General features: G+C 63.8%; 1 protein-coding gene across 1 annotated transcript; it reads right to left on the bottom strand.

The window, feature by feature from the left end:
* Positions 1-239: 239 nt before the first annotated feature.
* On the bottom strand, positions 240-11885 carry LOC311618335 (solute carrier family 2, facilitated glucose transporter member 7-like). The gene is made up of 12 exons (XM_084875815.1): positions 11834-11885; positions 10507-10605; positions 10269-10429; positions 7917-8041; positions 6800-6952; positions 5786-5911; positions 5223-5410; positions 4776-4886; positions 3513-3614; positions 2686-2761; positions 1898-2025; positions 240-1358 (listed from the first exon to the last, which is right to left on the bottom strand). Exons 1-12 carry the CDS (start codon positions 11861-11863, stop codon positions 1140-1142), a joined length of 1518 nt encoding a protein of 505 aa, XP_084731941.1. The 5' UTR covers positions 11864-11885; the 3' UTR covers positions 240-1139.
* Positions 11886-13127: the final 1242 nt, after the last annotated feature.

Below are 13127 nucleotides of genomic sequence, written 5' to 3'. Positions count from 1 at the left end.
ACATCGAGCCCCCGCCTGGTGCAGACCACCCGGAGACGGTGCAACTCATTTACGAGAAATTGAAAATATTTTTAATTAATCATTTCTTATTAAAAGCTAGTGACCTGGTGCACGGATTCGTGCACATTGAAAGAAAATTAATTAGAAAATGGCTGGCCAGGGTGGGATTGGGCGAAAAGGGCGGATGTGCCCTGGAGCCAACATCCCGTGGTCTCTTCCTGGCTGCCTGTACCTGACGCCGTGGCTCAGAGGGTGTCTGTGGAGTGAGCGGGGTCCCTCAGCCTGGCCTGCAGGGATCTGGCGGCCGCCGGCTCTCCGACATCCCCCGAGGGGTCCTGGAGTGGGAGAGGGCACTCTGCAAAGCTGCTGTCTACAGGGTGCAGAGCGCAAACGCACGTGTGCAGTAAGCTAGATTCGGGTCGACAGTGCCCCAGCAACAACACAACCCACGGCCGAAGGTGGAATCGTGCAGCCCTGCGAGGATTCGGGCTCCCTCCTCTCTGGTTTTGGGGTGCATCACCTGAGAACCGCCTCTGCCGAGTCACTGCAGCTGGGCAGCTCCTGCGTTGAGCGTCTGCCCCCTGGTGGTCAGTGCGTATCATAGCTACCGGTTGGTGTGACACTTGCATATTAGCCTTTAATTTTCTGAAAAACTTTGTGTCGAATTGGTATTATTTCTTCCTGAAATATTTGGTAGACTTCACCAGTGAGCCCATTTGGGCCTGGGGTTTTCTCTTTGGGAAGGTTTTTGCCTACCAATTCAATTTCTTCCGTTGATGTAGGACCATACAGGCTGTCTGTTTCTTACTGAGGGAGCTTTGGCACTTTGTATCTTACGATACAGCAGCTCTCCTGTTTCCGAGGCAGATGTCAGCTGACCAACCCCGAGAGGGTGTTTTTCTAAACAGTCCGCGAGTCTCTGACTCACGCATCCACAGAATCAGAGTCCTGCCAGTCAATGCCCAGGACCTGCCCATTCTCCGGAGTCACACCACCCAACAACGTCTCCACCAATCAGTTCCTTCAGCCTTCCCGTTGCCTCCGGGGCACCGAAGGCTCGGAGCTGGGACCCTCCTGCGAGGCTGGGGCCGGGGCCCCGGTCTCAGGGACGGAGGTCGTGGGTGGCACCGGCAGGGCCATCAGAAGGACGTTCCCTTGGTGGGCGGAGACGCCTGAGGCTCAGCATCTGCGGCTCCTTCTTCCGGCTCTGGAATCTCCACTCCGTTCCTCTTGGCAAAGATCCGGTTTATCTCCACAAACGTCTGGCCCTTGGTCTCGGGGATCACCACGTAGATGTACACGGCGGTGAGGAGGCAGATCGCGGCAAAGGGGATGAAACTGTAGGCCCCCATGGCCGCCTGGGCGGAGAGGAGAGAGCGGGAGGGAAGGGGGGACGGGCGGGGCCGCTGCTGGAGGCCTCTGGGAGCCTCTGGATTGTGTGACGCCCCGAGGAGGGAGAGGAGGAACATCGGGTCCCCCCTCATGTGGGAAAGGACCCTCAGCCTTTTCACAACAGGAACCCCGTGTCCTCCGGCCTTGGGGTGTGAAGGGGGGGAGCCGAGGTGCCTGCCTTCAGAAGCAGGAAGGAGGCAGCAGCAAGGAGCCCTGTCCCAGCCCCTGGCTCCTGGCGCTGCTGATCGCCTCTGACCTCGGCGGACGGAGCCCCTGGTGACTGGCCCGCCAGGACCGAGGGAGGGGCTCCCACCGCAGTGGGAACGGCACATTCGCCGCGTTTGGCCAGTACGGTGCCACGTGCGTCGAAATCGCTGATGTTCTTCGTAGAAGGAACCTGTGCCTGGTTCCCAAAGGCTCCTGCCTCGGGTGGGGGGGGGGTGCGGGGGGGGCAAAGAGGGGGGTAGGGGCCACCCACTGTGCTTCCCGCCCACCCCCTGCTCACCTGGACGGAAGGGAACACGAAGCCCACGATGAAGTTGGTGAGCCAGTGCACAGCCCCGTCCACCATGAAGGCGGCCGGCCGGGAGGACTGCAGGAAGATCTCGGTCCTCACCACCGAGGGCACGGGACCTCGAGGGCAGAGAGCACGGGCCAGTGGGTGCAGTGGGCTGGGAGCAGGGGGCCCAGCCCAGCCCAGACCCTCCGATAGGCAAACCCGATGAGACTCGGACCCAGGGCCTCCTAGGTCCTGGATGGCCAGGGAGGAGCGGGCAGCTCTCAGCCAGCGGTCGCCCTGCTTCCTCTCCCCTCGGCTCCTCCGGGGGGGGGGGGGGGAACCAGGGCTGCGTGGCAGGGGCAGGGGGACAATCTCCCCGGGGGCCTCGAGGTCACCCCGAGTCCACTCTCCCGGTGTTGCTGTCATTTTGAGATTCTCAATGAATGGGGCGGAGCTTGTTCCTGGGAAGTGCTGCCCCCTGTGGTAGGTCTGGGGAATGGCAGGCACCTTGCCTTGGGTCTGTCTCTCCACTTTTGCCCTTCAGGAGACTTGTCTAAAATCTATAAACTCATTTTTTCCTCCTCATCATCCCTTATAATGTCTCCCTACCACAGACACACTGTATATCTGCTTATTTACTGTGTACCTGTCTATGGTTTTAAAAATGTATTTTCATTAATTCCAAAGAGGAAGGGAGAGGGAGAGATAGGAACATCAATGATGAGAGAGAATCATTGATCGGCTGACGCCCCCCGGTGTCTGCGCCGGGCCGGGGGCCGGGGTGCGGTACTCACTGGGCCCGATGGAGTGCCCCGCGATGTAGGAGAAGACGCAGACGACGCTGAGGTAGGACAGCCCGGAGACCGCACTCTGAGGGGAGAGCAGGGCTGTGGGGCCGGCCGGGCCGGAGAGTGCGGGCAGGAGCGCGGGCAGCTGCGTCCCGCACTGGCCCTCCCGCCACACGGAGGGGCCTGGTTCTGGTCACTCACGGGTGGGCCTTGAGGGCGCTGGGCAAGAGCGAGGGTGGGCGGAGGGAGAGGAAACCAGGGCGGCCAGCGTGCCAGCTCCCAGAGGCCGCCTCCCGCCCTCGCGGCTGCCACGAGGTCCCTCCCTCTGCCCGTCACCGCGTTACCCACTAACGCGGATTTATTGTGCCGATCCCGGAGACGTGGGACTCGGACCAGGAGGGCAGGGGGCAGCACCCAGGTCAGACCATCGGCAGCATGGCGCCGGGACCAGGACTCCACGCTAGCTGAGAGGATCCTTCTAGAAGCCCGGGGACCGGGAGAGCCGGTGGGCCATCTCCCCACCGACAGGACAACGGCCGGCACAAAACCAGGGGGACCGACCTCGACCCACCCAGCTACACAGGCCACTGTCACCACTCTCTCTAGAAAACCAAGGGGTAAGTCTCCTGGGGCGAGGATTAAACAAACAAACAAACAAACAAACAAAACCAACAACACAGAATATGAGCATTGAAGGGGTGTGAGCGGGACCGGCTGAGACCCTGGCCTCTTGGAGCCGGTCTGTTACCCCGAGTCCCCTCCCGCCTGCAGCCCTGGGTCCCTGCCGGGTGGGGAGGGGGTGCCGGGTTCTGGGTGCGGGAGAGGATCCAGACCTGGAAGAGGAGCGCCAGCGTGAGCACGAGGCAGGCCGAGCCGCAGATGCCATAGCCGACCAGCAGGAGGAGCCGTCTGCCCAGCCACTCCACGGTGCCCGCCTGGGGGAGGGAGAACGTGAGGGGCCTGCAGGGCCCAGGGCGCCCAGAACTCTCGGCCACCACCCCTTCTACGTTTCTAGTTTCTGCATTGGATGCTGTGGCATCTTGGGGCCCTCCGTTGGTTGGCAGATTTCTTGAATATGCTTTTCCTGTGAAGCTAACCCATCCAGAGCCTGCACTTCCGACCTCCTCCTCCAGGGGGTGCTCACACCCAGGGCCGCTGTCCCCTGCCCTGATCACACCCAGGGCAGGTCCTAGACACCAAGGGGGGCAGCCCCTGCCCCCCAGAACCACTGACACTGTTCACACAGGCCGGGCCTGAGCCTGCTCACCCCATCTTTCCACAGAAACCACAATGCAGGCTCTTGACCGTGTCTCCCTCTCCTCTGCCTCCGGGCTGACCCTGGGCCTCCCCACGGGGCCCTGCGGGGCCTGGCCTGCCCCCCCCCCCCCCTCCTCACACAGCCTGGAACTGTGAGTGACAGACGGTCTTTCCCACGGCAGTCCCCTATGCTGTGCCGTCCTCCCGGACCTGACCAACAATAACCTACGTGTCAGAGTGCCCCCTGGCACCGGCTGCTCCATGCCGGGCAGTGAGCACCCAGGATCTGACCTCCCGTCTCCGCCCTTCCTCCCCCACTTCCCGGGCCCACACCCTCTCTCAGCCCGAACCCTCTCGGATGTTCCCAACGTGGCCATGCTGCCCGGCCGGCCTTCCTTCCTCTCTCCTAGTTCTACGGCATTTCCAGTTCTACCGCATCCCTGCCACCAGCACCGGCACAGGCACCAGCACCAGCACCCGGGCCGCACCGAGGCCAACGGGGTGGCAGGCCCAATCCAGCCACTGTGGCCCCTCCCTTCCAGCCCTGCAGGCGGGACTGTCCCTGCCGCCGACCAGGCCTGCAGGAGAGCCTGGCACCGCGCAGGTGAGAGAGAGAAGCCACCTTCTCTCCGGGCCTGACCCACCTCAGCCTCCTGGGCACTGCGGCCACGGTGACCATCTTACACTGGAAGACACGTGTGTGCGCACGTGCATCCCAAAGTCCGTGGCCCTCAGTGACCAGGACCGGGTCACCAGCCCCTCAGTGGACCCCGAGGGGCCCCCGTCGACCTGGGGCACCTGCCGGGGCCCCCGTGGAAAGGGAATTCCCGGGCGCTCACCGAGACGCCGGTCATGACGATGTTGACCACGCCGGCGCCCACTGTCACGTACTGGGACTGACCGGCCGACACGCCGGCCGCCGCGTAGATAGTGTCCGCGTAGTAGTTGATCTGGAACAGAAGCCCAGGGCTGTGAGGACCGGCCACAGCCACGGCCACCGGCCTCCCTGTCCTGGCCCTGCAGCCCAGGGCTCTGGGACAGGAGGAGGCACAGGGGGTGGGAAGAGCTGGGACGTGGCTCCAGGAGGCTGGGCTGCCGGAGCCCCGGTGAAGGACTGCCCATCTGACTGAGTCCAGCGGCTTCCGAATGGACCAGAAGTTCTGAGGGAGACTCTGGCCTCTGCCTCCGCCTGAGGGCCGATCACCCATCATAGCCCCCTCCGTCCCCCGCGCCCGCCCCGCCCCCGCGGACGCCGGGCACACAGGCACCCGCGGGGCCCCACGTACCGCGTTGACCCCGGACAGCTGCTGGCCGGCCATGAGCACGATGATGGAGATGAGCTGCCAGCGCAGCGGCCGGAAGGTGAACAGGTTAAGCACAGACAGGCGGCCCTCGGCCCGCTCGGCCTGGTCCTCCACACGCATCTCCTCAATCTCGTCCTCCACGTCGGCCCAGCCCCTCAGTCTCCGCAGAGCTGCGGGGGGCAGAGCCGCCCCGTGGCTGACCGCACGCACCCGGGCTCAGGGAAGAGGGCAGCGGCCCACCTGCTCGGCCCAGCTCTGGCCACCGGCTCCCCGTTTTCCCAGGACCCCAACCAGGACCCCAACCAGGTGATGGGGTCCCCAACCACATCCCATGCTGGTCAGGCTCTCAAGTCCGCATGGGTCAGCGTGGCTGTGACCTTGCCTGTGCGCCCCGCCCTGGGCTCACCCTGGAGCTGCCCGGACTCCTCCTAGCCCCCCCGCCTGCCCCTTGGAGCCCTCTCCCTCCGGCCTCCGCCTGTCCCGTGCGCTGGGCGCCAGGGAGGGGCGATCGGGGCGCGGGAGGCGGCGGGAGCTGCGTGCGGTACCTCGGCGGGCCGCGTCCTCGTCTCCTCTCTGGATGAGGGTGTAGCGCGGGCTCTCGGGGAAGAAGGGCAGCGACAGCAGCTGCAGCAGCGCGGGCACTCCCGTGAGGGCCAGGAGCACGGGCCAGCCTGCGCGGGACCAGCACCGAGAACTGACACCGACCGCAGGGTCCCTCCGGCCGGCCTCCCCCGGGCCTGGCTCTCTCCTGCTACAAGGTCACTCGCCCACGACCTTCCAGCCCTCGGCGAGAAGACTGGGGTCATTTCCAGCCGTAACATTAGGAACGAGGCCCGGCTGTGTTTTCTCTGGCAGCCTGGGAATCGCTGATACTAAAGACCTTTCACGAAGCACCTGCTGGGTTCCAAGTCCCTTCAAGGCACCGCGGGAACACAAAGACTAAGCCCACCCACTAAGGAATGCCTGACTGGGAAATGTGTAAAATGAAAACCCCAAACCAACCCCACTGCACCTGCGGCCTAGACGTGGTCCCACCCTCGCCCTCTCCTAACCTCCCACCATCCCCACCCCTCCCACTCCTTCCCATCCCCTCAGGCATGGCCTTGCCTCTCTTCCCCTGAGGAGATGGAAGGAGCCGGAAGAAAACGTCTCCCAGGCCATACCCGCCCACAAACGGTGACCATGGCCGGCCCGGTGCATGCTGGTCCCCCCGTCTTCCCGCTCCGGGGCCAGCGAGCAGCCCCATGCGTGGCTCTTCTTCCCGGGGACAGCCTCCCCTCCAGCTCCCTCCCCATCCAGCGACCCCCAGCTCTCTCCTTCCCTCCCCAGGCGTGCGTGTGCCTCTATCCCCAGTCCTCTCCTCCCCTGCCCAAGCACAACTGCCCCAGGGCTCACCACGATGTCCTCATCAAGGTCACCTGCACAGCCCAAGGTCACCTCTCGGCCTCCACGGGCTGACCCACCAATAACGTGGGCACAGCTGAGCGAACACCAGACCCAGCGCCCACGGCCCCCAGGCCCCTCCTCCCCTCTGACCTTGGCGGGCACGGCGAGGGTACCTGTGGGATTGCCCAGGATGGCCTGCAGGCTGAAGATCTGCGCCAGGAAGACGCCCACGATGATGAAAACCTCGGTCATTGTGCCCAGCGTGCCCCTGAGGTTCTTGGGGGCCAGCTCCCCCAGGTACATGGGCAGGGCGCTGTAGGAGATGCCTGGTTCCAGCAAAACAAAGATCAGGGAGAAGAGCAGCCCCAGCCTCCGGGACCTGGACCTGGGATGTCAGTCAGCTCCTTCCCATAATCCCCAGCTTCTCTGGGGTGTCCAGGCCACTGACAGGTAGCTCGCACATCCCTGCCTCCCCACACAACCACATGCCAACAGTCACGGCCCCACAAGACCCTGCCTCCCCCTCAGCCACGCCTCCCGGCACAAGCCCTGCCTCCACGTACAAGCCCCGCCCTTGCAAGCCCCGCATGGAGATGGACAGGCCCTGTGGGCTGCTTGGTTTGCAGGGCTGAGAGGACCCTTCCAGAATCCGCACGCCCCTGGGCCACCTGCAGGCATGAGGCCAATGTCCTCTCCGTCCTAGTTGCAGCGGGGTCGGGCCTGGATAGTGGGGCTTTGGGACGATTCTCTTGCTTTGACCTATTTTCTGACTTTTCTAAAGCACAGATAACTTGTGTCACTTAAGAAAAAAACAGAAACCACTGTGGTTAAGGAGCCTGGCTCCCCTGCTGAGCGAGGCCCCACGTTCTGTTTCTTTTGCTCGAAGCCCCTCCTGCTCCGTGTACCCTGGACATCCTTCCCAGAACACACCCCGAAAAGCCTCTCAGTGAGCTGTCCTCCAGGCAAAGGGGATGGGGTTTAAGAAAAGCTTTACAATTAAGCTTATTGGGGTAACTTGGTTAATAACATCTTATACACTTAGGATGCGACACCTGTGTGCTCTGCTGTGGGCTCACCACCCAAAGGTGCGTTTTTAAAGAGAGCTTTGGCTAGTGCGGAGGCTGGGAAAGGAGACAGGAGGGAGCCCCAGAGGGCCAGGGCCGGGCAGGGCCGGGGGACCCCCCTCTCCCGGCGCCCAGCCCCGGCCCCTGTGCCGGGGGGGTCGGCCTCAGACCCTCCCCCGTTGGTGAACCTGAGTGCGGCCTGGGGCCTCGCTGCCGCCCGGGGTACCTGCGCAGACTCCCAGCAGCACCCGGGCCAGGATGATGAGCTCGAAGGCCTTGGCCACCTTGCTGACTCCCATCAGGATGGCGGGGACGATGGCGAAGATGTTATTGATCAGCAGCGTTCCCTTCCTGCAAGGACAGCGGGCCCGGAGGGGGGGCTGAGGCAGGGGCTGCCCTGGCACAGCTCCTACTCTGCAGGCGCTGGCCCCGCCTGCGGGAATGTGCTGGAAGGACGGGGAGCTGGGACCAAGGCCTGGAGTCCCAGGAAGGAAGGTCTGGGGCCCGCAGGGCCGGGAGGGTGAGACTAGCCCAGTGGTGGGCAAACTGCGGCTCATGAGCCACATGCGGCTCTTTGGCCCCTTGAGTGTGGCTCTTCCACAGTCTGGGCAAGTCTATTTTGAAGAAGTGGCGTTCGAAGAAGTTTAAGTTTAAAAAATGTGGCTCTCCAAAGAAATGTCAATCATTGTCCTGTTGATATTTGGCTCTGTGGACTAATGAGTTTGCTGACCACGGAACTAGAGCATCGCTCGGATCCATGACAAGGCTGCCAGCCCGGAGTCTATGAGGAGAGGGAGAGGTGTCTAGAAAAAGGGACCAGGCCGCCCTGCCCCCCAGAACCAGCCCTCCCGTCCAGACTGTGCTCTGGGCCCTTTGAGGGCTTCCGGCAATGGCTCCCTTGGCACCCACACTCCAGCTTGGGTTGGGCTTTGCCGAAGGAGAAACCAGAGGAGGGTGAGGAAGGAAGGGAGGTCCCAGCTGTGGGGTGGCTGCTGGCCGCACTGGCCTTTCAGATCTGCCCACACTCTGCCCGCCTCTGAGGACCACTGGGCCTTTGAGGGCTATGCCAGGAGCGTGGGGGGGGGCGGGGCGGAGAAGGGTAGGGGGAGAGGGAAAGGGGATGTCTTTAATCAGAAACACAGAGCCCCTCTGGAGGGGTGGCCACAGAGTCCCATGGAATCTCCGATGAGGCAGCGCTGGCCACCCGGTAGGGGGTGCTTTTCTCAGGCCCCTTTCCCCTCGGGGCGGCCGATCCTCTGAGAGCTGCCATCGGGGCAGGACTGAGAGCCGAGGATCAGCCGCCCCGGGGCCTGGAGAGGACAGCACCCCCCGCACCCCCCTCCTGGCTTCCCCAGCCCTTCCTGCTCAGGGCGGTCGGGAACCCACTAGGACAAGGCCGGCTCCACCGGAGCGGTCTCCGTGTCCTCGTCTGCAAGGTGAGGGCGGCAAGAGACCATCCCTGAGCTCCCAAGCTCTGTGACGGGGAAGGGGTGTGTGTCCAGGTGAGGAGCCAAGCCTGGGCTTCTAGAACAGCCCAGCCGCTCCCGGTGTAGCTGAGAACAGCCGTCTGGATTACACAAAAGCCTGGTCAGGGCCTAATGACCACATCTGAGTGTTTCCTCATTCGCGTGGGCGGCAGATGGCAGATGCCAATCAGGCACCTAGAACAGTGGTCGGCAAACTGTGGCTTACGAGCCACATGCGGCTCACGAGCCGAGGTTTGCCGCTCTGTTGACTAATGAGTGTGCCGACCACTGGCCTGGAGGAAGAGGCCTGTGGGCCCGCTGTCAGCCGTAACCGGGGTCCAGCCGCCGAGAGTGTGTCCCGGGCGTGGGCGCTGAGTGCTGCCGGGCTTCAGACGTTCCTTCCGTTAGAGGGTCCCCACTCACACCCCAGAACTGCCGTCCCCGCGTATCGAGCCCACGTGTCACTGCGAATGCCCCCGCATGGCATGTGGCCAGATGGCACCGCTGCCTCACCCCGAGGCCGTGGCTCACCCTCCCTTCCTGGGGACCTTGGCCCGGGCACCCCGCCTTATCTGCGGAGTCACCTCTTTGCAGCTCCTGGGCGTGGGCCCCAGATTAGGGAGCCCGGGCAAGCCCAGCAAAGGACACAGAGCCACTGGGCATCTCAGGGAGGACACGGGACAGGCGCATGGGGAGTGACTCAGCCTGAGCCCCGGCCTCGGACCAGCAGCCCTGGTGAGGCTGCGCCGTGTGGGGCGAGGCTGCGTGGTCTCCCCCGGAGCCCCGGTCACTGGCCACGAGGCAGGCCCATGGGCACGCACCCGCGGGGCGCCTGCTGCGGTGCTGACACGGCACCAGGGGAGCCGCGGCCGGGACTTTGCTCTCAGGGCCGTGCCGTCCGCGGGGCTGGGACAGAGGGCCTGCGGGTCCCGGGCCAGGACAAGGGAAGGGTCCCGGGCACCTCAGGGACCGGCTTAGGGCATCGTGTCTGTGGCACCGTGGGGACGAGGCTCTCCAAGGCCACATCGAGCCCCCGCCTGGTGCAGACCACCCGCAGACGGCGTGGTTCCCCGTGACCCCGTGACCCGGGAGTGGGGCCGAGCCCCCCGCACCTGCCGCACGTGTCCACCAGCCCGCCGACCAGCAGCGAGCCCAGCAGGCCGCCCAGCGGGAACATGGCCACGGTGCAGGACCACAGCAGCAGCATGTGCGTCTCGCCCAGGGGTGCCCCGTGCCGCGCGAAGTACGTGTCGTTGTAAAAGGCCTTCAGCACCTGGAAGACACGGCCGTCGTAGCCGGGAGGCTGGCGGCTCGGAGCCCCGGCGCGGGCGGCCCCGGCCCCGCGCCCACCTTGTGCGGCGTGTTGACCACGGCGATGTTGTAGCCGTACTGGAAGGCCGAGCCGAAGGCCGCGCTCAGGGTGGCCAGCGCCAGCGTGGGCGACAGCCGCTGTGGACGGCCGGGAGGCGGACGTGAGGGAGGTCCATCCGTGCTCAGAGGCTCAGGGTGGGTCCTGGGGCCTCGAGAAGTGGGCTCCCACCAGCTGGGCCGGGTGTGGGGGACCCCAGGACCCGCCCAGGGAAGGTGGGGGGTGGCTGGCTGGGGGTGGGGTTCTCAGGGCACTGAGATGTGGGGTGCACCGTGGGGGGCACTGTGGAGGGCATGGTCTCCTGCTCCTGGCACGCAGTCATTTCTCCTAAAAGATAGAGCTGTGCCCCCACCACGTGCCGGCGCGGGATGGGTGGGGGAGGCTGGGGAAAGGGGGCAGCGCCCCCTGGCCTCCCGGGGTTTACATTCCGGGGCGGGGGAGGCCGGATAGGAAAAGGGCACACAGACACCACATCCCAGTGATGCTCTGAGGGCCAGGAGGGGAGAAGTGGGGGGGAAGAGGGGTGTTCCGCAGGGTGCAGGGCAGGCCTCTGAGGGGGCCTCGGAGCTGAGCCGGAGCGGCTGAGCCCTGGGCCGGGGGAGGAGTGTCCAGGTGGAGGGAGTCAGGGACAGAGGGCTGGAGAGCCCTGAGGCTTGTCCTTCACTCCACATCCCACCACATCCCGCTCCCCTGGCCACCTCAGAGCCCAGGGCAGCTGGAGGGGGGGGAAAGAGAGAGGGGAGACTGCCTCAGAGCCCAGGGGCGGCAGACTCAGGGCAGATCTGCAGCTGCCTGAGGCACTGCCTCCCAGGACTCCAGCAAACCAGCGGGTCCAGAGCCACCGCCCTGAGCCACGCTCCACCCTCTGCTTGCCTGCTAACTGCACCCCTAACTCCACCCACCCCAGCTGTGTGACGCCCGCAGACCTCACCCTGCTGGCCGGGATCCAGCCTGCAGAGAAGGGCGGGCACAGGGTTCTGGCACCTTCAGAGGCTGGGCAATGGGACCGGGACGGGGCCGGGGCTGCGAGAAGCGTGGCATTGCCAGCCTCCTCCAGCCTCCATCACCTCCTCAGAGGGAGGCTCAGCCTCCATCTCCTCCTGAGAGCGGGGCTCGGCCCGCCTGCCTGCGCCTGAGCTGGGGTAGCTGCTTCCTGTCTGAGGAAGCCGCTGTCCCCACACGGGCTGACCCCTGTGGGCGGTGCTGTCCTGTCCCTGTAGGCGGTTCAGTAGCCGGCCCCTCCCTCCTCGGTCCCCTCTTCTGGTGGGAATGGGCCAGTGACGGGGCCTTTCCTAGCCTGGCACTTACCCCCTTCCGGGGAGGGCTGGGCACCTCCATGCCGCTCAGGGGAGAAGCCGTGGCTCTGCCTCCGAGGGACACCGGTCTGTCCTGCACCCGCGGCTTCGCCCCGGGGCCTGGGTGCCCTGACTGCCTTTGACCTCTGGACCCTGCCCCCTTCCCAGAGCCACTCTCCTGGGAAGTCTGATAAGATAAGGTTCACCCAGCAGGGGTTTGTCTTTGCCTCCGCCGAGCCCCAGGCCCGACGCTCCAGGTGCACCACGGAGTGCCCGGTGCCCACCACGGGCCCATGGCTGGGAGCAGGACTGGGGGTTCGTCTGGGTCTCGGCCGCTTCTCCCCGTTAGTTCAGCGATGTGGCCTGGTTGTCCGTTTGGAGGAAAGAGCAAACAAAACACTCTCACAGGCAGGCGACGTGATTACTCCTAAGGACGCCCACCGGCTCGCAGCGAGTCAGTGACACATTCAGCAAAGGTGTTCATTCCAGAACGGCCTCTCCCGAGGAAACACGGAGCAGGGAACGACGGAGTAACGATGAAGGCTGATTAGGAAATTACGATCAAAGGACAGGAGTAATGGTCAGAGGACCATCCTGAAAATCATGCATGTGGTCACCAACGCGGGACGTACCGGGGCCCCGGGCGCAGTGTTGGCACGTGGGTGGCAGCCCGAGGGCGCAGCCCACAGGAAGAACACAAGGTCCTTATTGCTCCCGCCCACCTGCGCCGACAGGCAGGGGTCCTCTTGTAGAGGGCCGCCTGAGAAGGCACATGGACGTCCCTTAAATTGTCAGCTGAGCCCGAGGGCTGGGGGTGTTCTTCAGTTTCTGACTGACCTTTGTCCAGGTGTCAGCAGGGGTGGGTCTAGATATGTAAATCCAGTAATGCTAGGGCCTAGTTAAGAATGCAAATAAGCTCCTTTGACCCTATAAATCAGTGTTTCCCAAACTTCTCTCATGATGAGAATCACCTGGTGGAGTTGTTAAAACACAGATTCCTGAATCCCAACTAAGAAGTGCTAAACTAGAATTTTTGGGAACATATAGGTAAAATTGCATACCTAACTTAGTGCTCTGTATATAACATCTGTGTTAGAGCACTAGTTAAGTATACAATTTTACCTATATGTTCCCAAAAATTCTAGTTTAGCACTTCGTAGTTGGGATTCAGGAATCTGTGTTTTAACAACTCCACCAGGTGATTCTCATCATGAGAGAAGTTTGGGAAACACTGCTATAAATGAACCTGCTGCGTGGCTCGGCTGCTCGCTGCCTCTCCATCAGAGAGGATGGCGCCCACCTGGCTC

Source organism: Pipistrellus hanaki (genome assembly GCF_964339955.1).
Source record: "Pipistrellus hanaki genome assembly, chromosome: 2".
Taxonomy (NCBI): domain Eukaryota; kingdom Metazoa; phylum Chordata; class Mammalia; order Chiroptera; family Vespertilionidae; genus Pipistrellus; species Pipistrellus hanaki.
The sequence above is the reverse complement of the archived record's forward strand: the minus strand, read 5'-3'. Positions and strand labels throughout refer to the sequence as shown.

Bases quoted from the DNA above. Each gene is read 5' to 3' on its own strand.
- LOC311618335 (XM_084875815.1), bottom strand. From the start codon at position 11,863: ATGGAGGTGCCCAGCCCTCCCCGGAAGGGG. The intron at 8,042-10,268 runs GTGCGGGGGGCT...CTGTCCTTGCAG, and splicing joins CTGGTGGACACGTGCGGCAG to GAAGGGAACGCTGCTGATCA. The intron at 1,359-1,897 runs GTGAGCAGGGGG...CTCTCCGCCCAG, and splicing joins TCGTGTTCCCTTCCGTCCAG to GCGGCCATGGGGGCCTACAG.